Source organism: Dendrobates tinctorius, unplaced genomic scaffold (assembly GCF_039654945.1).
Source record: "Dendrobates tinctorius isolate UK_male_01 unplaced genomic scaffold, ASM3965494v1 ptg000027l, whole genome shotgun sequence".
NCBI lineage: Eukaryota > Metazoa > Chordata > Amphibia > Anura > Dendrobatidae > Dendrobates > Dendrobates tinctorius.
This window is the reverse complement of record NW_027361695.1, coordinates 3,967,965-3,993,679: the sequence shown is the minus strand read 5'-3', so window position 1 is coordinate 3,993,679 and position 25,715 is coordinate 3,967,965. Positions and strand designations below refer to the sequence as shown.

Genomic DNA, 25,715 nt, shown 5'->3' with positions numbered 1-25,715 from the left:
ATGCCGCAAACAAAAATAACGCACGTTTCACCCAGCTTCATCAGGGGGACCTACCCCCCTGATGAAGCTGGGTGAAATGCGCTTTGGGGTGCAAGGGCTACACTACAAACCAGGTCTCAACTATAGTATCGTGTAAGTTATACCAACAATCATTTTCTTGCCTTTCTATTCACTGGGACTTAAGGTACTGTCACACTAAGGCTAGTTTCACACTAGCATTTTTGAGCGCAGCGACGGCCTGCGCATGGCCGCCGCTAAGCCCCGCCCCTGCCGCGCCTCCGCCGGTAGCTCCGCCTACCGGGGCATGTGCCCTGCGTCCCCTATCTTTATCACTGGGGGCGCAGGCCGTGCGCAGTATGCGTTTGGCGGCGCATGCGCCTTTTTGACGGTGCGCCGGCGCAACCAAACTGCAGCAGGTTGCGTTTGGCGCAGGTCGGCGCACCGTCAAAAGGACGCATGCGCCGCCAAACGCATACTGCGCACGGCCTGTGCCCCCAGTGATAAAGATAGGGGGCGCATGCAGCGTCATGCGCCGGTAGGCGGAGCTACTGGCGGAGGTGCGGCAGGGGGCGGGGCTTAGCGGCGGCCATGCGCAGGCCGTCGCTGCGCTCAAAAACGCTAGTGTGAAACTAGCCTTAGCGATGCACCAGCGATCCCGACCAGCGATATGACGCGGTCAGGATCGCTGGTGCATCACTAAGTGGTCGCTAGTGAGCTGCCACACAGGCAGATCTCACCAGCGACATCGCAGAGGACGGGGGTCGCTACTAACATGTCACACTAGGCAATCCTGACGTCCTCCCGCCCGTGTCCACGCTCGTCGCTCGCCTCTCCACAGGAAGCCCAGCAGGAAGCTGACAACGAGAAACGGTCCAGAACGTTCTCGCGCGATCAGCGATAACCAGCGGGGGAGCGGTCGGAGGTAAGTATCAGACATAGCAATATCGCTAGCGATATCGCTATAACCTCACAAAAACCAGTGACGCTATAGCGATATTGCTAGAGATATCGCTTAGTGTGACAGGCCCTTTAGACTATAGGTGCAATCTGTAATTGATACATACTACAACAAGTATGTTTTTGTATCCCCCAGTGAGTTACTCTGCCTTTTACTAATATGTTTATTTATTTTTGTTATTTTAATAAAGTATTTTCCTTCTATGAGAATTTTTGTAGCACCTCTTTGCTCATTTTTTGGTTTTGCTATTAATATATAGTGAGGAGATTAGGACAATCTAGTTGAGATCTGATTTATGAAATCAAAGTTCAGCTCAACTTTCACATCATCTGTGGTCATAAATCAGAACGGGGGCGTTCAGGAAAACACAGGTAGGGGAGATATAAACTGACCATCATGAGGAGTTCACTAATCAATTCTCAGTTAAGTCATTCTGCAGCCAGTAATGTTTTGGGAAAAAAAAGCACTGTAGAAGCCATATGTTGCCAAAGTTTAAAAGGGTTGTCTGAAATCTATAATGCCCTTTCTATATCCTCTAACCACATTTGCACTAAGCATTATTAAAAAATACTCTACACTTCTACTACTTTTACTTCCTGTAATGTTACATTTAAGGGCAGCTTCAAAAGGGACATCATGGGAGGATGACTCTGCAGTCACTTCCCGCAACTTCTATCAGCCCATCCAGAAACAGGACATCATCAGCGGGTCTCACTACAGTCACTTACCACAGTTTCCATCATCTCCGTCACCTGATGACTTTCTGGTTCAGACATGGTGATGGAGAAGTGACCACATCTTCATTGGCCACTGGCACACTTCATCTGTCCTCACCACCCACATTTTCAGTTGCCACCACAGTCCCTTCCTCTAACACTGCCACCTCTTATCGTCATCGAGACATCATCAGGGGGCGGTGATAGAAGCAGGGTGAGTGACAGTATCATCACCGCATAGCTTCTATCACCACCCTGAAATGAATCGTCATGAAGGAGCAGTGCTAGAAGCAGGGTGAGGGATAGCAACATCGTCCCACAGCTTCTATCACCACCCTGAAATGAATCGTCATGAGGGAGCGGTGCTAGAAGCAGGGTGAGTGATACCAGCGCTGGCCCCTGAAGACGATTCATTCCAGGACGGTGGAGGAAGCTGTTAGCCTAGATAAAGAAGGTATGAATAACCGATGTATGACAACTAGTGAATCCGCTCTTGAACTTTCTGTAGCAGTGGTACAGGCAATATACAATTTTGGAGCTGTATATCAGGAAAAAAACTGAGCTCTACACTGTAAGATATGTTATAAAAATAAGGGCAGAATTTTAGACTTTAGGGAGTTTTCTTTAGATAAATGCATGTATTTCATTTTTTTGGCTTTTTGCAGGCTTTTGCACATTTCCCTGCACATTCAACTTTGATGTGGCCTGTGGTCATAATTCAGCGTCGATGCTTTCGAAATGTGGTGCTGGAGAAGGATGTTATCAATACCATGGATGGGAACAAATAAATCAATTTTGGGACAAATCAAGCCAAAGATGTCACTCGGAGCAAGGATCACCAAGCTACGACTTGTCTATTTTGGACACATCATGCGAAGAGAGCAATCACTGCAGAAGGACATCATGGTCAGAAGAATAGAAGGAACTAGGGCAGACCTGGGTAAGGGGCGGCCTGCCCACTGCCTGTGACCAGCCCGCGGAGGGGTCCGAGACTCCTCCGGTTCCTGCTTTCCTCATGAATCATTCAAGAGGAAAGCAGAAAGCAGAGGAGTCCCGGCAGACGCGGCGGTGAGCGGAGCGCACCCCGACCTCCTGAGAGCGGCACAGAAACATTGCCTCCAGCGCACCGCCCACACACCAGACCTGCGGCGCTGACTGGTTGAGGCTGGAGGGGAGCGTGGTCTGAGAGAGGGCTGCGTAGATGCCATTGGGGGCGTCTGCTTGCAGCATTATACATCACACCACGCCTCCAACTCTGCTAAAACGTGCGGGCGTGGAGGCGTGGTGTGATCTATACTGCTGCAAGCAGACCAGTGACACTGTGGTGCAACGTAAGGCTAGCACCAATTACTTTAGACTGGGTCTGGACTGGGTGTTTGGGTCTGGACTGGGTGTTTACGTCAGGCCAGGGTCTGGGACTCTGGGTAGAGTTAACTTTAACACTGTTAAAGTTAACAATTAAAGTGAACAATCACAAGCTGGTTGCAGTTCATCATCTCATCATTAAATAAAGATGTAATTAGGTCCTCTATATTTAAATTGTATTGTAAATCTTTGCATTGTTTAACATACTGTTTGTTTATGAAAAGAGCATATGTATACTATATATTATATACATATATAGTATTGGGTACAACTGAGATAATTATATTGTCATGATTCAGTTTGGATATGACACGTTTTGATTAAGTAACCCTTTTTCCCTTTGAGCTGGTTGCTTAGAGTTGGTTTTGCCCCCGGTGGCCATTAGGGTTATTACACAGTGGTGTCTTTTGATCTAGTTTGCCCCCGGTGGTGGTGAGCGTTATTGCACGGGAATCTCTAACAGGTGTGAGACTCTGGCTCCTAACTATAAATGTGTGCCAGGTGTTCTCACTCACTGTTGGTGATATTGGTCTTTTCCAACCATCCTTGGTGATGGAAGGAACTTGAGAAGAGTCCCGAACAGCCCAGTCAGAATCCTGGAGTGGCAGCTATGGTGTCAGCGAGGAGTTCTTGGAAAGCTTGGAGGAGTGGCAGCTATGGTGTCAGTGTGGAGTTCTTGCAAAGCTTGGTGGAGTGGCAGCTATGGTGTCAGCGAGGAGTTCTTGCAAAGCTTGGTGGAGTGGCAGCTATGGTGAAAGCTGCACTCAGATGCTGGACTCTGTTGCTGGAAGAGAGCTGCACTCAGATTCTGGACTCTGTTGCTGGAAAGCTGCACTCAGATGCTGGACTCTGTTGCTGGAAAGCTGCACTCGGATGCTGGACTCTGTTGCTGGAGAGCTGCATTCAGATGCGGGACTCTGTTGCTGGAAAGCTGCACTCAGGTGTTGGATTCGGTTGGAGGAAAAGATGCACTCAGGTGTCGGACTCTGTTGCTTGGAGCATTAGCAAAAGAGCAAAGCTAAGTGGTGTTTCCCTGTTTGTCACTTTCCTCAATGTGTGTTTTAGTGCAGTGGTGGGATTAGTTTCTGCACCGTCCACTTTACTAATAAGGGATTGGTTTAGGGTGAGCTAAGGATTTCAGGTATCCTGATCGGCGCCCGGTGCGGAACCGGCCTAGGGATCGTTAGGAGTGTAGAGACACTGACTCAGGGGAGTGCAGGAGGTCTCCACGTCCCTGTTCCCTATCGCAGAGCCACCATTGTAATTGTTTTCCTGGTTTTCCCCCTTATTCTGAAATTCGCCCTGCGGTATATCCGGCTGCACGTTTTATTATTTAAATTCGCCCTGCTGGAGGCGGTGTATCCAGGGTCACGCGTGTCATATAAATTTGCCCTGCTGGAGGCGGTGTGTCCAGTCACACGTGACCATGACATATATTAGTCCTGCCCTCTGAAACCATCCCAATTTCTAATGCGTCCCCATAGCAAAATTAATTGCCCACCCCTGAACTAGGGGAAGAGGGGGACCAACAACCCGATGGCTTGATACTATCAAGATAATGGCGGAGAAGAACCTGGTGGATCTATGTAGGCTCGTTCTTCTGACAGAGCGTTCATCCAACAAGTTGCCATAGAGTTAAAATGTTGACATTCGCTTTAAAAACGACTTTTACATAAATTCATCTTATACTTTCGAATCATTTTCCTTCATCTTCACAAAGTTTCTGTTTTACAACGCAGAATTAATACATGCCAGTTGATTGGAGTTGTTAAATAATCAGTTCTTATAATTTATTACTATTTCTTTCTATGGCGCCATCATACTTCACGGCGCCGTACAGAAGATGTCGCCTCTTACACGAGTCATTTAATAAAGAAGGATGTCGCCAAACAGGAATCCAGGACGATGACATAAGAAGGGACGATGTTGTCATTCTGATACAGAATTGTTACACCGCAGTATAAACATAGAGTGATGAAATACAGAGCACGACATGGCGGATTACCGGAGGTTTATACATGACTTTACCAATGTAAAATAATTCCATACTATTCATAATCTACAATCTAATATCCACTATATTTACAAATAAATACTGGCTCACAATCATTGATACAATCGTCATGGATTCTGCTACATTGTAGGATTTCTGTTATCAGACAGACCCTAATAAGACCATCATAAGTAGAAGAAAGTTGGTGCGGAAACCCAAGCAACCTTCATTCTGATCATTGTCAGGGGTGTCAATAGTTTTCCAAACATGATTGGGTGACTTTGGTGACGGATTCCCTTTAAGGGTATGTGCACACATTACGGATTTATCTGCGGATGCGCAGCGGATTTGGCCCTGCGGATCCACAGCAGTTTTCCATGCGGTGTACAGTACCATGTAAACCTATGGAAAACAAAATCCGCTGTGCACATGCTGCGGAAAATTCAGCGCAGAAACGCAGCGGTTTAATATTATTTCACAGCATTTCAATTCTTTGTGCGGATTCCGCAGCGTTTTTACACCCATTCCATTATAGGAATCCGCAGGTGTAAAAACGCAGGTCAAACCCACAATAAATCCGCAGGTAAAAAAATTAGGTCATTTTACCTGCGGATTCTGCAGAATCCGCGCGGAAAAATCCGCAACTTGTGCTATGTGGACAGAAAAAAAAGTCATGGCTTTAGGAATAAAGGGAGGGGAAAAAAACGAAAGCAAAAAAATGAAAAATCTCCTGCTCTTTAAGGGGTTAATGTGTATGGTCCGCTTAAGCTAAAGGCCAGGCAGATCAATGACTGTCAGGTTTCACCATGAATCTGTGTGCCATACCAAAGAGATTACACTTCTTTATTCGGCTCTCTCATCCTGGGAACCAGCGGAGATCTCACCAATGTCATCTTCTTGGCATTGATTTTGGCTAGATATCGCTTAGTATACTTTGTATGTATCATTAGGACACATGACGAGTAGTGATGGATCCCCTGAACATGAATAGAACACCCCTGTATCGTCTAGTTTGGCTCTAATATCGGCATCAATTGAATACAATGTTGCCCACCGAGTTCATTGGACACCCTTTTTCTTTGCATTTGTGCCCATCTACATTTAGGGTGAAACTGCCGTGCTTCTAATGCCAACAGAAACCAATCAGGTATCACTATTCTGTGCAAATAACAGACAGAAATGCTGAGCTCTGATTGGCTGCTGTCAGCCAAGGCTCGCTATTTTAATGCGTCTTTAGCTTTTGACATGGGGGGGGGAAAGTTTGCAAAAAACTTTAAAACTTTTGGCAGCAGAAGTCCATCCTTCACAGTCGCATTTCCTTCGTCGCTGGAACCTCTTAAAAATATATATCATTGCTCTTTAGGAACGGCAAACATTTATACGTGGCGTCATCCAGCTTTGTACAGGCCAGGTTTGGCAGACATGGACAGGTGTGGTGCATTCTTTTCCCAAAAAATGGGGTCTGCGGGAAAAAAAAAGGCACAGATGACATTATGGACTAATGGCAAAACTTCCAAGAATTAACCCCCCCCTCCATCCCCAACAAATGACATATTCAAAGGGGCAGTCCCATCTCATAAAGTAATGGCATACGACTGGGAATCACTTTATGAGCAGAGACTGAAGCTAATTTGGCATGGTGATAAGGGCTGAAAGCCAGCGCCTCCTTGGAGGAATAAAATTAATTTTCTCCCGGTAGCTGCGCTTTCAGTAAGGAGGCCGGACAACATTGAAATTCTATGAACCTGCAGATTAACTCTATATCTGCAGGTTAATAGCAATTGGGGACACGACAGGTTCCCTTTAAATCAGGTTGTTGTGTTATACAGTGGGGAAAAAAAGTATTTAGTCAGTCAGCAATAGTGCAAGTTCCACCACTTAAAAAGATGAGAGGCGTCTGTAATTTACATCATAGGTAGACCTCAACTATGGGAGACAAACTGAGAAAAAAAAATCCAGAAAATCACATTGTCTGTTTTTTTTCATTTTATTTGCATATCATGGTGGAAAATAAGTATTTGGTCAGAAACAAGCAATCAAGATTTCTGGCTCTCACAGACCTGTAACTTCTTCTTTAAGAGTCTCCTCTTTCCTCCACTCATTACCTGTAGTAATGGCACCTGTTTAAACTTGTTATCAGTATAAAAAGACACCTGTGCACACCCTCAAACAGTCTGACTCCAAACTCCACTATGGTGAAGACCAAAGAGCTGTCAAAGGACACCAGAAACAAAATTTTAGCCCTGCACCAGGCTGGGAAGAGTGAATCTGCAATAGCCAACCAACTTGGAGTGAAGAAATCAACTGTGGGAGCAATAATTAGAAAATGGAAGACATACAAGACCACTGATAATCTCCCTCGATCTGGTGCTCCACGCAAAATCCCACCCCGTGGGGTCAGAATGATCACAAGAACGGTGAGCAAAAATCCCAGAACCACGCGGGGGGACCTAGTGAATGAACTGCAGAGAGCTGGGACCAATGTAACAAGGCCTACCATAAGTAACACACTACGCCACCATGGACTCAGATCCTGCAGTGCCAGACGTGTCCCACTGCTTAAGCCTGTACATGTCCGGGCCCATCTGAAGTTTGCTAGAGAGCATTTGGATGATCCAGAGGAGTTTTGGGAGAATGTCCTATGGTCTGATGAAACCAAACTGGAACTGTTTGGTAGAAACACAACTTGTCGTGTTTGGAGGAAAAAGAATACTGAGTTGCATCCATCAAACACCATACCTACTGTAAAGCATGGTGGTGGAAACATCATGCTTTGGGGCTGTTTCTCTGCAAAGGGGCCAGGACGACTGATCCGGGTACATGAAAGAATGAATGGGGCCATGTATCGTGAGATTTTGAGTGCAAACCTCCTTCCATCAGCAAGGGCATTGAAGATGAAACGTGGCTGGGTCTTTCAACATGACAATGATCCAAAGCACACCGCCAGGGCAAAGAAGGAGTGGCTTCGTAAGAAGCATTTCAAGGTCCTGGAGTGGCCTAGCTAGTCTCCAGATCTCAACCCTATAGAAAACCTTTGGAGGGAGTTGAAAGTCCGTGTTGCCAAGCGAAAAGCCAAAAACATCACTGCTCTAGAGGAGATCTGCATGGAGGAATGGGCCAACATACCAACAACAGTGTGTGGCAACCTTGTGAAGACTTACAGAAAACGTTTGACCTCTGTCATTGCCAACAAAGGATATATCACAAAGTATTGAGATGAAATTTTGTTTCTGACCAAATACTTATTTTCCACCATAATATGCAAATAAAATGAAAAAAAAACAGACAATGTGATTTTCTGGATTTTTTTTTCTCAGTTTGTCTCCCATAGTTGAGGTCTACCTATGATGTAAATTACAGACGCCTCTCATCTTTTTAAGTGGTGGAACTTGCACTATTGCTGACTGACTAAATACTTTTTTTCCCCACTGTATGTACTTTTAAAAAGTTTTTGCAAATTATAAAAACAAAATTAGTAATTTTGTAAATTTCACTTTACCAAATGGGGATATTTTAGACTTATACTTTTTAACTTTTTCAAGAAAAGTTTTGAGCAGTCTCATTATCATCAAAGACAGGATTACAATGAAAGGAAAACACCTCTATATACATTTGTCAACACAGGATCCAGCAATCACACAAAGTCCCTGGGGGAAAATTTGCAAGATTTATCTTTAATATTTTTAATACAGATTGTGATATGCAAAAAATAAAACATGGACAAATTTAAAAAATAAAAACTTTTAACACAAAAACCTGATTTAATCAATAGATCATTTTCTGATGATTGCTTCCTTTTAAGGGTATATTCACATAGAGTTCTTTGAAGAGTTGTTTTTTGCAGCGGATCAGCTAAAAAAAAAACACCTTAAAAATTCCTACTTTGCTGCTCACAAGTTCAGGTTTTTCAGCTTTTTTTTTTTTTCCTCTTCCAGTTTTTGAATAACGCCAGTCAAAAAAAAAAAGAAGTGCATGTCACTTCTCTGAAGCGGATTCCTCTCTCCAAATTTTACATATATCAAAAGGATGCAAAAAAAAAAAAAGGAAACCAAACATTTTCCAATAAAGGAGTGTATCCTGAAGTTGTTTCCTCTTGTCATATTTGAATGCCTCTAAAAAAAAGTCTGGGCATAAACTAAAGCCATGTTCACACAATGGATCCTTGGTTTTTTTTTTGTCGTGATTTTCATGAAGTGTTGTAAAAACGCGAGGCGGTCTTTCTTCTTTTTTCTCCACCCCATCCGTGGCCCCCGTCTGCGATCTTTTCCGGAATTCTAGTAGTTCTACTTCATAGTTCGCGCTTGTGCAAAGCAATCTTGATTCGCGCACGCGCAGTATGCTTTGCCCAACTGCGGGCAAAGCCAAAAATCATTACTGTGCATGCCCTGGTACACTATGTCCCGGAACACAGCTAAATACTTCCGGAACATAGTTTACCGGTGCATGCGCAGTAATGATTTTCGGCTTTGCCCGCAGTTAGGCAAAGCATACTGCGCGTGCGCGAATCAAGATTGCTTTGCGCAAGCACGAACTATGGAGTAGAACTACTAGAATTCCGGAAAAGATTGCGGACGGGGGCCACGGATGGGGTGGAGAAAAAAAGAAGAAACACCGCCCATCGGACCGGACACAGGCCATTTACATAGGCCCGCCAACTTCCTGTGACAGATTCCCTTTAACAGTCCTTGCAAATCTTTGCAGAAATTTACTCTTGCAGTATCTGTTTAACCCCTTCCTCGATGTAAGACATCCAATTATATCCTATCGCAGGTGCGGGTTGTGTTATGCTAAGGTATTGCTGTATTCTGCGGGTCTGAAAATAGTTTCCAATGTGACTTTTTTTGTTGTTGTTGAACGGTTAAAAAAAAAAAAAAAAAAAAAATATCACATTTCTGTATAATGATTGAAATGACAAATTGCCATTTTTTCGCTTGATAAATTTTGCAATAAGAGCGATAAAAAAAAATTGGACATACCCCAAAATAATACAAATAAAAACTACATCTCGCCATGCAAAAAATAGACAATCTCCATAGACAGAAAAGTAAAGAAGTTACAGGTCTCAGAAAATGGTGAACATTTTTTATTTTTTTCTGAATTTATGTCACCTTTTAAATAATAAAAAAAAAAAACTATGCAAAATTGGTATTGCCTTAATCACACTGATCTTGGGAATCATAATACCAAGTCATTTAAAAAAAAAAAAATTACGGAATTGCTTTTTTTTTCACTTTTTTGTTGCACTTGAAAATTTTCCTCCCGTTTTCAGTAAATTATATGGTAAAATGAAGGGTCCCACACCCACAAAAAAATAACACATGTCCTCATGTTGACGGAAAAATAAAAAAAATCACAGTAATTAAGTTAGTGATATCACCGACATTGCTCTTCCTTCTGAAAAAAATAGGGACGCCATTAGCTGCCGATTGACGTAAATGTGAAAGGCAAGGACAGGAAAAATGATCTGGTGTGAAACCCTTGTAAGTCACCTCCCTAAATGATGCAACATAACGCCGATTATTATCTATAAATGTCTGTGGAAAACGGTGCTCTGCCATCTCTAGCTCTCCACCTTCTGGAAAGCTACAACTCCCAGCACATTCCTGTCAGGCCCATGCTGGGAGCTGTGGTTTTACAATGACTGGAAGGCCTTTATTTTGGTGACAAAAATGGAAAATATCTAAACTGTCTAATACAGTAAAGTGGCCCTTGTTGCCCATAGCAACCAATCACAGTGCAGCTTTCATCTAGTTATTTGCTCTGGTCAAATGAAAGCTGAGCACTGATTGGTTGCTACTGACAACGAGGCCTACACTATCTTTTACCAGATGAGGACCAGACCCTCCATTTTACACACTTAAAATTAGGGCCAGCTCCAAATTTTTATTTTTTTCTCCTGTGGTTGAGTTCCAGTGGGCCCCTTTTCACTTTTGATTTCCTTTCCTCCACAAGAGGCTTTTTTTTTTTTCTTGCGGTACCAGCTGTAGTATTTACCGTTACCACTGGACCATACAACTTTCTGATCTTTTTATTCCATTTTTTTTTTTGTGAGGTGAAGTAAATAGAATTTCCTTTTTTTTTTATCATTTCGAATTTTATTTCATTATTATTTAAGGGTTCATACCACTTTTATACACTTTTTATTCCATTTTTTTGGGGTGAGGTGGAAAAAGGTGAATAAAAAACAGCAATTTTTTTTTTTCCTGTTTTGTATGGTTTCACATAGTTACGTATGTGGAATTACTAAATATGCATTTTAGAATTTTTGTTTCACATTTTGAAAAAACGAAGTGAAATTAATTTTATATATTTAAATTTTAAAATATTTTCCTTTTTTTTTTCCTCATTTTTTTTATTAATTTTCCTAGGTGACTTAATCGCTTTTACAATCTATATATATAATTGTCTTATTATGTCTGTCTGTAACCGAAATCCCGCGTCGCTGATTGGTCGAGCCCAGCCGATCCCCGTTGCTGATTGGTCGACAGACAGACAGTCTGTCCCATCCAGTGTGAAACTTTCCCATCCAGTGTCACAGTCAGTCACCCCAGAGATGCTGCATGTCCCTCCTCCTGGACGGAGAGCGCTGAGACCTCCTGCAAGTCCAGGTGTCTCCGGAGCAGCGATCCGCGCCGCGTACACCAGTAGCAGCCCGTGCAGTGTGAGAGCCCCGGAGCCGCAGGCCGAGCAAACGGAGCTCTCCCCGCCTTCTGCACTCAGCGCTGAGCACCGCAAATGTGATCACTACATTCCTAAAGCACGGGCAGGGGCGGCAGGCGACACTCTCACATGGGACCCATCAATCACCGGAGACCCCGCCCACGCCACACCCACCGGCAACTCCAGCCTGAAGAGAGGGAGCGATGGAGGGAGCAGCAGCTGTGAGACGCCCGGGGCCCGGGCCCTGCCCTATGTGCGGGGAAATATACTGTATCTACAGCATGGAGGGATGGCCGTGTGTCATGTGCAAATGCATATTATGTACTCTGTGTGTATTTATATAGATTATGTACTATATGTGTGTGCATTTATTATGTAGATATATATTATGTATTGTATTCATACCAGGAAAGGGGGGTGAGGGGACCATGCATACCAGCAAAGGGGGGTGAGGGGGACCATGCATACCAGCAAAGGGGGGTGAGGGGACCATGCATACCAGAAAAGGGGGGTGAGGGGACCATGCATACCAGCAAAGGGGGGTGAGGGGGACCATGCATACCAGGAAAGGGGGTGAGGGTGACCATGCATACCAGGAAAGGGGGGTGAGGGTGACCATGCATACCAGGACAGGGGGTGAGGGGGACCATGCATACCAGGAAAGGGGGTGACGGTGACCATTCATACCAGCAAAAGGGGGTGAGGGGACCATGCATATGTATTGTATGCATAACAGGAAAGGGGGGGTGAGAGTGACGGGACCATGCATATCAGGAACCTAGACCTAGGAACTTTCAGTAGGCCCCACATTTGCAATGACAATAAAATTCACACCTTGCAAATCACATTACAGTGCATCTAGGGGCATCTGAAGGGGCACCATTTCCAACCTCTTTAAAGCCGCGGTCACGATTGACAGCGGCTTCTAAGAGTGTAAACTGCCATGATTGGAGCAAACTCTGTTCATAAGGGCTCACTCACATTAACGTATAAAAAATAGCTCCGATTCTGCTCCAGAAAAGTTGGACGAGTGGAATCTGTATGGTTCAACTTATGTCATGCGAGCGTGCAATTTTTTTTCCCTCACCTGCATCCGTATGACATGCATTTTTAACATCAACTTTTACATATTATAATTCTCTATGTAATTTAAAGCTAGTTTACAAACTAATACAGCAATCTTATATACAGAAATAGATAGATATTCTGTAGATATATAATTTCACAAGCCCCCTACATATAATAAACTTTCATTCTTTAATGCCTTTCATGTTGCACTAAAGGGTGTTTAACCTTATTAAACCTATTAAATAAATAATTTTAAAAAAATGACGTGGGGTCCCAGTATTTTTCATAACCAGCCAAGGTAAAACAGACAGCTGTGGGCTTATTTTATCAGACTGGGAAGCTCCATGGTTATCTGGCCCTTCCCAGCCTGATTGTCTGTCTACCTATATATTGGGGCGGACATACTGCAGCTGCATCGGAGGTAGAGGGGGGACCCTTGCAGGCAGGGCTGGCATCACCGTCAGGTGCGTGTCGGGGCCCATGGGTTATCACTGGCATCGGGCCCCCCATGTCCCCATGTTCTTACCTCCCCCTGTTCCTCCACAGGTCCGATCGCTTACGCATCTTGTGACTATAGACCTGTAGCATTGACATCACACCTGATGAAGGTATTAGAGAGATTGGTTCTCACACGTCTCCGTCCTCTAGTGAGCTCGGATATGGACCCTCTCCAGTTTGCCTACAGGCCGGGCATTGGTGTGGACACAGTGATCTGCAATACAGGGGCACCTCAAGGTACAGTTCTTGCCCCTTTTCTCTTCACACTGTACACTGCGGATTTTAGGTGCAACTCATCTAGCTGCTACTTGCAGAAGTATTCTGATGACTCTGCAATAGTAGGCCTCATCACAGGAGGAGATGAAAGAGAGTACAGAGATACTAACCAAGCTTTTGTGGAGTGGTGTCAGAGGAACCATCTTAGGATTAATTCCGGGAAGACCAAGGAATTGGTGGTGGACTTTCGCAAGGGCAAAAATCCACCAGTAGTGGTGAACATTCAGGGAAATGACATTGAGATAGTCGACACCTATAAGTACCTTGGTTTGATCCTCAATAATAAGCTTGACTGGGCCCATCACTTGGATGCAGTGTACAGGAAGGGCCAAAGCAGGCTTTATCTGCTCAGAAGGCTGAGAGCCTTCGGAGTTAGAGGGGCACTCCTTGCATCCTTCTTCAACTCTGTTGTAGCATCAGTCATCTTCTTTGGTGTGGCGTGCTGGGGTAGTGGCATATCAACCAGGGACAGGAATAGGCTGGACAAACTGATTAGAAGGGCCAGCTCTGTCCTGGGATGCCCCCTTGACCCAGTTCAGGAAGTAGGCGACAGGAGGATACTGGCCAAGGTGAGCTACATGGTGCAGAATGATTCCCATCCCATGAATGAGACCGTGACAAAGATGTGCAGTACTGTCAGTGACCGGCTACTTCATCCTAAATGTGAGAGGGAGCGCTATCGAAAGTCCTTCCTTCCTGCTGCAGTTAGGCTGTATAACCAGCACTGTCCAAAACGGAGAATGACCCAAACAGAGAACTGATAGATCCAAAGTTGTGATAGTCCGGTTACATTTTTTTTTTTTTCTTTCGTATATGTACCTACCTACTGTCCATGTAATGCCTTTATGCATCTGTATCTGTACTTGTTCCTGCCTTGCTGCTGTAAAGGGCATGTCACACTAAGCGATATCGCTAGCAATATCGCTATAACTAGTGACGTTATAGCGATATTGCTAGCGATATCGCTGTGTCTGATACTTACCTACGACCGGCTCCCCCGCTGGTTATCGCTGATCGTGCGAGAACATCCAGGACTGTTTCTCGTCATCAGCTTCCTGCGGCGCTTCCTGCTGTGACGACGAGCGACGCGTGGAGCCGGGCGGGAGTACGCAGGATCGCCTGGTGTGACAGGTAAGTAGCGACCACCGTCCCCAGCGATGTCGCTAGTGAGATCTGCCTGTGTGGCAGCTCACTAGCGACCACTTAGCGATGTACCAGCGATCCTGACCGCGTCATATCACTGGTCGGGATCGCTGGTACATCGCTAAGTGTGACAGTACCTTAATGCTCTGAATTTCCCCATGGTGGGACGATTAAAGGATTATCTTATCTTATCTTATTCTCTGACGTCTCAGGGCAGAGGGCAATATGATGTCACTACAGTGTGTCCTCTGCGCTGAGCAGTGCACGGAGTCAAAAGATGCTGAGGAGGATGGCCCTACAGCAGGAAAAGGGAGAGGTAAGTATTTGATTATTTTCTTAATGTATGAGGCCCATTCTGTATGGAGCACTATGTGTGGTTCATTTTGTTTGGGTCACATTCTGTATGGAGAACATTCTGAATGGAGCATTATATGGGGCCCATTCTGTATGGAGCACTATATGGGGCCCATTCTGTATGGAGCACTATATGGGGCTCATTCTGTATGGAGCACAATATGGGTCCCATTCTGTATGGAGCACTAAATGGGGTCCATTGTGTATGGAGCACTATATGGGGCTCATTCTGCATGGAGCTTTATATGGGGCCCATTCTGTATGGAACACTATATTGGGTCCATTCTGTATGGAGCACTATATGGGGCTCACTTTGAATGGAACATTATATGGGGCTCATTATACTGTATAGAGCTATATATTGAGTTCATTATACTGTATGGAGCAATATCTGGGGCTCGTTATACTGTATGGAGCATTATATGGGGCTCATTCTACTGCATGGAGCATTATATGGGGCTCATTATACTGTATGGAGCAATATTTGGGGCTCATACTGTGAGTAATATGTACAGTAGAGAAAAAAAGTATTTAGTTAGCCACTAATTGTGCAAGTTCTCCCACTTAAAAAGATGAGAGAGGCCTGTAACTGACATCATAGACAGACCACAACTATGAGAGCCAAAATGAGAAAACAAATCCAGAAAATCACCGTGTCTGATTTGGCAAGATTTATTTTTCAAATGATGGTGGAAAATAAGTATTTGGTCATTAACAAAAGTTAATCTCAATATTTTGTTATATATAAAGGACATGGTAATGACAGAGGTCAAACGTTTTCTGTAAGTCTTCACAAGGTTGGCACACACTGTTGCAGGTATGTTGGCCCATTCCTCAATGCAGATCTCCTCTAGAGCAGTGATGTTTTGGGCCTGTCGCTGGGCAACACAGACTTTCAAATCCCTCCAAAGGTTTTCTATGGGGTTGAGATCTGGAGACTGGCTAGGCCACTCCAGGACCTTCATACGTTTTTCTTACAAAGCCACTACTTCTTTGCCCTGGCGTTGTGCTTGGGATCATTATCATGCTAAAAGACCCATCCACGTTTCATCTTCAATGCGCTTGCTGATGGAAGGAGGTTTGCACTCAAAATCTCACGATACATGGCCCCATTCATTCTTTCATGTATATGGATCAGTCATCCTGTATCTTTACAGAGAAACAGCTCCAAAGGATGATTTGTCACCCCCATGGTTCACAGTAGGTATGTTGTTCTTTGGATGCAACTCAGCATTCTTTCTCCTCCAAACACGACGAGTTTTGTTTCTACCAAACAGTTCTACTTTGGTTTCACCAGTCCATATGACATTGTCCGAAAACTCTTCTGGATAATCCAAATGCTCTCTAGCAAACCTCAGACAGGCCCGGACATGTACTGGCTTAAGCAGGGTGACACGTCTGGCACTGCAGGATCTTAGTCCCGGCGGCGTAGTGTGTTACTGATGGTAGCATTTGTTACGGTGATCCCAGCTCTATGCAAGTCATTCACTAAGTCCCCCCCGTGTCGTTCTGAGATTTTTGCTCACTGTTCTTGTGATCATTTTGACCCCTCGAGGTGAGATCTTGCGTGGAGCCCCAGATCGAGGTAGATTATCAGTGGTCTTGTATGTCTTCCATTTTCTTATTACTGCTCCCACAGTTGATTTCATCACACTAAGCTGCATGCCTATTGCATATTGCAGATTCAGCCTTCCCAGCCTGGTGCAGGGCTACAATTTTGTTTCTGGTGTCCTTTGACAGCTCTTTGGTCTTCACCATAGTGGAGTTTGGAGTGTGACTGTTTGAGGTTGTGGACAGGTGTCCTTTATACTGATAGCAAGTTCAAACAGGTGCCATTACTACAGGTAATGAGTGGAGGACAGAGGAGCCTCTTAAAGAAGAAGTTACAGGTCTGTGAAAGCCAGAAATCTTGCATGTTTTTAGGTGACCAAATACTTATTTTCTACCATAATTTGCTAAATAAATCTTGCCAAATCAGACAAGGTGATTTTCTGGATTTGTTTTCTCATTTTGTCTCTCATAGTTGTGGTCCACCTATGATGTCAATTACAGGTCGCTCATTTTTTTAAGTGGGAGGACTTGCACAATTGGTGGCTGACTAAATACTTTTTTTCCCCACTGTAGTGCTCATTATACTGTGTGGACCAATGTATGATGTCACTACAGTGTTTCCTCTGCGCTGTTATATCATAACGGAGATAGATATCTCCATCTCAGTGAACAAAATATAAATGTATATATCTTAGAGGTGCGGGGAGCCCAAATAGAACTGTTGCTATGGTGCCCTGTGAACTCTATATACATCCTGGCTTGCAGGGCGGTGATAATGAGGGCAATCTGGCCTGTTGCTCGGAGCCAGAGGCTCCGGAGGTCCAATGGCCGGAATGTCCTTATCATAAGCGACATTCCGGGCAATGAGGGGGGCCCAGACATTTTTTTTGCACAGAGGCCCCAATCTGTCAGTGTCAGCCCCTGATATGTATATATCTATACTATTCTGAGGGTTCTGGCTGGGAATTTCCTGTACTTGGCTGATGTAAGGCTAGTTTCACATTAGCGTTTTTTTGCGCAGCGCATCGTGCGCATAAAAAACGCAAAAAAAAAACGCAAAAGAAACGCGCTTTTTTTACGTCATGCGCACGCTGATGCGTCAAAAAAACACAGCGTTGCTTGCGTTTTACATACGTTTTTGCATGCGTTTGCGTTTTTTTATGCACATGCGTTTTTAGGTGTGACATTTTTTCCATTGTCTAGAGAACATTCTAGACTTGTTTCACTCAAAAACGCATGCGCAAAAAAACGCAACCGTGCGCAAGACCATGCGCACGCATGTGTTCCCATAGACTTCAATGTGTTGTTTTTGCGCATTCCGTGCGCAAGCGTGCGCATGCGTTTTTTTGCCGAGACAGGGCGCACCAAAAAATGCAACATGTTGCGTCTGGCGCGCCTGGCGCAAAAGACAAAAAAACGCATGCGCACGAAAACGCAAGTGTGCGCAAGACCATGCGCACGTCATGTTAAACATAGGTGCGCAGTGCGCATGCGCACGGGTGCGCACGATGCGCTGCGCACAAAAGCGCAAATGTGAAACCAGCCTAATATGGGGTTTCCATAGAGGGTTATGGGACCTACCGTATATTGTTCCAATTTATGGCACATGTACTATGGTTCATAGAACCTGCACTGCTCCATATTGAGGGGCCATATGGTGATGTATTTCTAGACCTGGTCTGTGTATGGTCCTTTGGGCCCCATACACATCTATAGCCATGTGCATAGAGGCTGGAGATGACTGAAGCCCCTATGCTCTTTCTTGAAATAAATAAGACCTATTAGTATCGTTCTATATACCCCATACACGTATATTGAGCAGTGATACATTTGTGAGCACGAGTCCTTCAATTGCTCGAGTACACCGCCAATAAAGTCAATTTGTTTGGTGTTTCAATCCTCAATTATGAAGAGTTAGTAGCGATGACAATTAATTATCGACGAGCACTTACTTTATGACTTAATGGATGACAGTCATCCCCTTCATTGCCAAGAGGAGTGCACATCCGTAAGCTTCTTATCCAGAGGCTGACAGCGCAGCACATCCCTCCTCCGCACTGTAGATCCCTTTCACATGCCTGAAAGTAAAAAAAAAAAAAAAGAATGAAAAAACAAAATGCATCATGAAACAAAAGTCTGAAGGGATGCCATTATGTGCGTAGTCCTTGTACTGCGGCAAAAAAAAACAAACTACAAAAACCTATTCAGATCAGAAAAAGATGAATGGAGAATGTGTTGCTTATAATATTATTAATCAACCATTAATAGTTTTGTAGAAAGGTTAAAAAAAATAAAAATAAACAAAGAGAAATACCATACAATTCAACAAATATAGCAAAGCTATGTAAGGTTGATTTCACATTTGATTTTATTTTTTTATTGTACGGCTGCAATGCCTAAAACTCACACTCCTCTCCTGAACAAAACTATAACGGCGGCGTACCGGCAATAGCAGCACGCCACACGATTACTATAGGGCCTGCGAACCCAGGGTGGCCGGGGTAAGCGTCAGCAACGGGGTCCTCCACCCGTCATCGCTCATTCAACTGTATCGGCATCCTGTGCACCGATACAATTGAAAGCAATGATGAGAGAGGGGGCATCAACTGCTTCCTCCGCTATCATTCTTCCTTGGCATCTGGCGCTTCAGTGCAGCAGGTGTGATGACGTCACTACATGGTGCCCGCTGTGCCGAGATGTGCGGGTTCTTCAGAACACACACTGCAGAGACAGGAGCAGCGGGGGAACCGGAATGAAGAGGACAGGTGAGTATTGTTGTTTTTTTTAAATGGAATTTGTCACCCACTGGGACGTTTTAAGCTATAAATATGGACATACAGGTGATACAATTGTTCAACCACTCATACCTGTATGCCTCATTGCTGCGGTCTTGCTGTTGAGAAATCATCTTTTATTCCTGTATGTTAATGAGTTCTTTCAGGCTCTAGGGCATACGGTGCCTGAAAGAAAACTCTGCCTCCAGTGTCAATTTGTGTACCACCCCACCTCCCATCAGCACCACAGTGGCCTGTGGCGTGTACTGATGGTCCCTGAATCCCGCGCTTGCGCCCTGCAAAAGTGCGATTTATACTTATCTTTTCTGCCCTTCTATTGGCATTGACTCCATTGTTATTCTGCGCAGGTGTCGGCGAGTCACTGCTAATGAAGTGCAACTGAAGTAGCAGTGACTCACTTGCACCTGCGCAGAAGAACAATTGAGTCAATGCCAAGGGCAGAAAAGATAAGTATAAATCGCACTATTGCAGGGCGCAAGCGCGGGTTTCAGGGACTATCGGTACACGTCACAGGGCACTGTGACACTGATGGGAGGGGGTGGCACAGAAATGGACACCAGAGGCAGAATTTTATTTCAGGCACCGCACGCCCCGGAGCCTGGAAGAACTCATTAACATACAGGATTATAAGATGATTTCTCAATAGTAAGACCACAGCAATGAGGCATACAGGTAGAATTGTCCAAATAGTCCTATCACCTGTATGCCCATATTAACAGCGTAAAAATCTTCCAGTGGGTGACAGATTCCCTTTACATCAATGAGAAAATTGTGATGGCCGTAATACTGTATAGAGGACTATGGCGAGTGCATAATAATAATAATCATCATCATCATTTTATTTCTATAGCGCCAACATATTCCATAGCATTTTACATTTTAGAGGGGACTTTTACAGACAAAAGACATTACAGCATAGCAATAATCACATAAATCTATGAGTCTATGATTCCATGAAATCAACAGATACCAAGAGGAATGAGGGTCACGCTGCTCGCAAGCTTACAATCTGCATTAAACTGTGTGGAGGACTGTGGGGAGTGCATTATACTGTATGGAGGAGTGTGGGGAGTGCATTACACTGTATGCAGGACTGTGGAGAGTGCATTACACTATATGGAGGACTGTGGGGAGTGCATTATACTATATGGAGGACTGTGGGGAGTGCATTATACTATATGGAGGACTGTGGGGAGTGCATTATACTGTATGGAGGAGTGTGGGGAGTGCATTATACTGTATGGAGGACTGAGGAGAGTGTATTATACTGTATGGAGGAGTGTGGGGAGTGCATTACACTGTATGCAGGACTGTGGAGAGTGCATTACACTATATGGAGGACTGTGGGGAGTGCATTATACTATATGGAGGACTGTGGGGAGTGCATTATACTGTATGGAGGAGTGTGGGGAGTGCATTACACTGTATGCAGGACTGTGGAGAGTGCATTACACTATATGGAGGACTGTGGGGAGTGCATTATACTATATGGAGGACTGTGGGGAGTGCATTATACTGTATGGAGGACTGTTGGGAGTGCATTATACTGTATGGAGGAGTGTGGGGAGTGCATTACACTGTATGGAGGACTGTGGAGAATGCATTACACTGTATGGAGGACTGTGGGGAGTGCATTATACTATATGGAGGACTGTGGGGAGTGCATTACACTGTATGCAGGACTGTGGAGAGTGCATTATACTATATGGAGGACTGTGGGGAGTGCATTACACTGTATGCAGGACTGTGGAGAGTGCATTACACTATATGGAGGACTGTGGGGAGTGCATTATACTGTATGGAGGACTGTGGCGAGTTGAGTTGTGTCATCACCTATGGTGATTACTGGATTCTGTGTTATCTTCTGTATATAGAGGTTTTATTAGTCTGTACAGGAGAAGGAGGTGAGCCGTGACTAATGTGAATGGTGAATTCTGTGTTATCTAAAAAATGTAAAATTTTGCCCAGAAGTAAAATGTATTAGCATCATTCACTCTTTGATTCATCAGCCTTTCTGGTTTCTAGCGCCACCGCAAATGAAGTTACCTGACTGCTGTAGCCAATCATGTTTTCATGTACGGCATGTGACCTCTGAGGACTGTGATTGACAGCAGCGGTCATATGATAGATGTACATGACATCATCACTTCCAGTACCACAGGAGTGGCAATGCTGGAGATGCAGGGGATTCCAAGGTAATACCTATTTCTTTATTTTAGATCATTCTTTGCTTCTGGGCAAATGTTAAAAAATCCCAGAATATTCCTTTGATGGAGCAGAGCTGCAATACTAGACAGAACCTATGGACAGATGTGGCATCTTGGCCTTTTCTTTAAACAGCACATATCATCAGCACGTGTCATTGAGACTGTCTCAAGCGCAATATGTAAAGTGGATTTCTAGGAAACCAATGAAGCTTGTAACAAGCACTATAAATATGCAGGGAACACTTTATCCTATCTATGCAATGTTTCTTCCCTGCATCACATATTATATTAAAGTAATGGTCGCTCAGATTACACAAATAACCCAGACATGTGGATTTGACCATTTACCCATTCATTGCTGGTCTTAAAATCAAAACTATCCCCAAGTTCTCCTCTTGTGGAAAACTTTCTCCTTACCTATTCCTTGACCTTTCCCGCATTTCTGGTGTCTCCCGACTTTTCATAGAACCCCCCCCCCCTATATAATATATATTAATCCACTATATAATGAGCAGTTATAGTCTATTGCAGACCAAATAATGGTTGCACAAAATCAGTCATAGCTCGTCCTAGGTGTCATCACTTACCATGGATAAATAACAAGTAATAATAATGATTAAATAAATAATAGAATACAAAATAAAAATAAAAACAATTGAATAAAAAAATAAGTAAAATAACCAAATTACCCAGAAATTGCTAAAAAATTCTAATAGTCTGGAACTTGATTCTAGCAAATATATGAAGCAAAAAAAAAATGAGACTGATGAAAAAAATACTATCATATTTTAGATTAGTATTTTATTCTATTTTTTATGACAAGCCAAAACCCAGCATCTTTCGGGTCCTAGTTAGTTATGCCGGATTGGAGGAATTTTACTGAATTATTACTGTAAAATCACAATATTCCTTAGCTCCTTACTAATAGCTATTTAGTGAATGCATTAATGTGTTAATATTACTTGTCCTCCCTCCATAATTGCTTTACACTCCATGTAACATTGTGTTCTCTGACCCGAAATTTTCCTAAATCCAGGATTTAGCGGAGATACAGACATCTGGATATATTTTAGTAACCAAAATATTTATTTTGCAGAATATCCTTTATTAAATAGTAATGGAGATCTATGGCATAGAACCTCTGATATGATCAATTCTCAACTGATCCTTCATTTGTAACCCATTCTATTATATAGTTGATTTGTGACCAATATTAGTCCATTTGCTCACCCGGATGATGTTCTTTCATTGCCCTCTTTGTTTTAATTGATGTTTTTAGATTTTTTTTTTGTTGTGTGTGGTTTAATATATCGGTCTAGATCAATTTTCACAAAGCCTATGATTAATCATAATTAGCTTTAAAAACCCTCCCAGAGAATGTAATGACTCTTCAATTGTGGAAGTCGAGTCAAGCAAGAGGCTGAGTGTTTACATAGAAAGTGGTAAATCCAAGGAGTAAAATCCCAGTAGAATCAAAAAAGAACAGAACACACATGTAGCAAGAGGTCTCGTAAACCAAATATAGACTAGGTAGCCAAAATGTTGATATAAAGTCTATGTACCTACATTTAGCCAATTAGTAAGAATAGGAAAGACCCAAATTAATCTACAGTCTTCCATTAAACCAGTCACACCATTTTGGTTTTCCCCAGTCTGTGATTATGGATTTCCATATGGGTTTTGGGAACATTATTAAAATTGGCACCAGAGTCAACACCAAATTCTTGGCTTCTAGGCCATGCAAGCATGGGATCCCAGTGCATTTGGGTATCGGAGAACTATAGGGGAACTAAAAGACCTATAGATCTAGGTTTCCAGACAAAAAGCTAGGGGACACAAAAATTACAGGTGACCTGGTCATCCATCTTTTTAGTAAACATCAGTGGTAGGATTGTTGGATGAGATAATGCTCCTGTTCTAGTTGAGATAGAGGATGTTACGGATTCTTCATCCATTCGGTAATCCCTAAGCCTTCCGAGTACAAGCTTAGGCTTGAAGTAGTTCTTCAAATGAACAATGGGTGGAAAAATGTTCCATAAAGTATATAGATAATTTAAAGTCCCCCATAAAGTTCTAATAATGACAAACTGCTTGTTCTTAGACCAAAAATGATACCCTTGGCACTTTACAAACAATATATGGATCTTTTGGTATCAAGTAGACACAAACAAAAGGACCTCAAAGAACTATAGGGGAAAACCACCACCACTGTGAAACCCAAAGAAAAGACCTCGACCAAAGACAGGACATTGTAGAAAAACACTATTTGTATGATCACAAAGAGTCTAACAGACTTAATAGAATTTCGTAATAATACCTCAACAAGATGACCATCAACAATTGCACTGAAAAGTGTTCTTCTAGCGGGATAGGAACCTGGAAAATGATGGACATTATGCATAAAAAAACAGTGAAATTAAAAACCTTGTCTAGATTAGGGGTGGTTGTCTCAAAGAAAGTGTCCAGTGTGCAAGAGAAGATCTCAACCAAAGGCAGGTCATTCTAGAAAAAAAACACTATTTTTAGGATCAACAAGAGTCTAATAGAACGTCTTGGTAATACCTCTTTGAAGCCACCGTTAACAATTGCCTTGAAAAGTTGTCTTCTAGGAGCATTGTCTTCTAAAAGAAGATAACTAATATTGGTGGTGAAAACCTTGTCGAGAATAAAAAGTGCTCTTCTCAAAGAACGTGGCTGGTATGCATAATATATGGTGAAAATAAACCCTGGTCTAGATTAGGTAGCAGTCTTCTTCTAAAAATGTTTCTTTATTTTGGAGAAGTTTTTTGGTACTTACCCCAGTGATGACTGCAGTTTCTCCAGATGTTAGGAGTAGGAAAACGCCAAAGACGAGTGACAGTGACTGTACTTTTCTCATAATAACTATGAAGACGGAGATGGGAATGATGTATATCCCAGAGAAGCTCCTCGGGGGGATGTCTGTATGAGACCAGGTACTCAACAGAAGAACCGATGTCCAGGAGATGATGGGTCTGAGGAGAAGTCTTGGTGGCTTTGCAAGAGCTGAAGAACGTGTGTTCTGACTCCCTCACTTTCTCCAGTTACTTGAGCTGTTATAAAGCTCGGCTTGCCATTTAAACCATCCTCCATGACTCAGAGAGAGCAAGATAAAGCTCAGCACAATGATGTAGTAGGTACCAATCACAGAGTAGGAGACGAGCAGTAAATTCCGCACCCACACCTACTAGCTCCAGCTCTTCTGTTCATTGGTTGGTTGTAAGAGAAATCAGCAGCAGAAGTCACAATTTTGAGGAGTTTACAAGGTTGTTTCATTGCATTTCTGTTCACCCCTCTTCAGCTGAAATGGTGATGTGAATGGAGACACAAAATAGCATGCAGAAGGAAAGGCTCCAGAGGTGGCACTATAGTGGTTCCACATCAGGGTATTGTGAGCAGGATGTTACCATCGCCTCACAGAATATAAGGTTTATTTTTCACCAGTCATATTCACTTACTAGGAGAATAGCAAAGAATATTTTTGAATAGTGTTTCTTGCTATTCAGCTATATTCACCTCCTGTTAGTAGAATGTACATTTTATAAGAACTTTTACACTTTTTGTACAGTGTTACAATGTATCCTCTGCTGCTGAGCCTATACCTGCATAGACAAAGTAAGAGCACAGTAACTCCACCAGCAGAATAGTGAGTGCAGCTCTGGAGTATAATACAGGATGTAACTCAGGATCAGTAATGCAATGTATGTACACAGTGACTGCACCAGCAGAATAGTGAGTGCAACTCTGGGGTATAATACAGGATGTAACTCAGGATCAGTAATGCAATGTATGTACACAGTGACTGCACCAGCAGAATAGTGAGTGCAGCTCTGGGGTATAATACAGGATGTAACTCAGGATCAGTAATGTAATGTATGTACACAGTGACTGCACCAGCAGAATAGTGAGCGCAGCTCTGGAGTATAATACAGGATGTAACTCAGGATCAGTAATGTAATGTATGTACACAGTGACTGCACCAGCAGAATAGTGAGCGCAGCTCTGGGGTATAATACAGGATGTAACTCAGGATCAGTAATGTAATGTATGTACACAGTGACTGCACCAGCAGAATAGTGAGCGCAGCTCTGGAGTATAATACAGGATGTAACT

The 25,715-nt window shown here is 43.4% G+C and overlaps 1 protein-coding gene across 1 annotated transcript; it reads right to left on the bottom strand.

The window, feature by feature from the left end:
* Nucleotides 1-4,798: 4,798 nt before the first annotated feature.
* PROK2 (prokineticin 2) lies at nucleotides 4,799-24,736 on the bottom strand. Its single transcript, XM_073569586.1, has 3 exons — nucleotides 24,382-24,736; nucleotides 18,535-18,660; nucleotides 4,799-6,494 (listed from the first exon to the last, which is right to left on the bottom strand). The coding sequence occupies exons 1-3, from the start codon at nucleotides 24,460-24,462 to the stop codon at nucleotides 6,369-6,371; spliced, it is 333 nt and encodes a 110-aa protein (XP_073425687.1). The 5' UTR covers nucleotides 24,463-24,736; the 3' UTR covers nucleotides 4,799-6,368.
* Nucleotides 24,737-25,715: the final 979 nt, after the last annotated feature.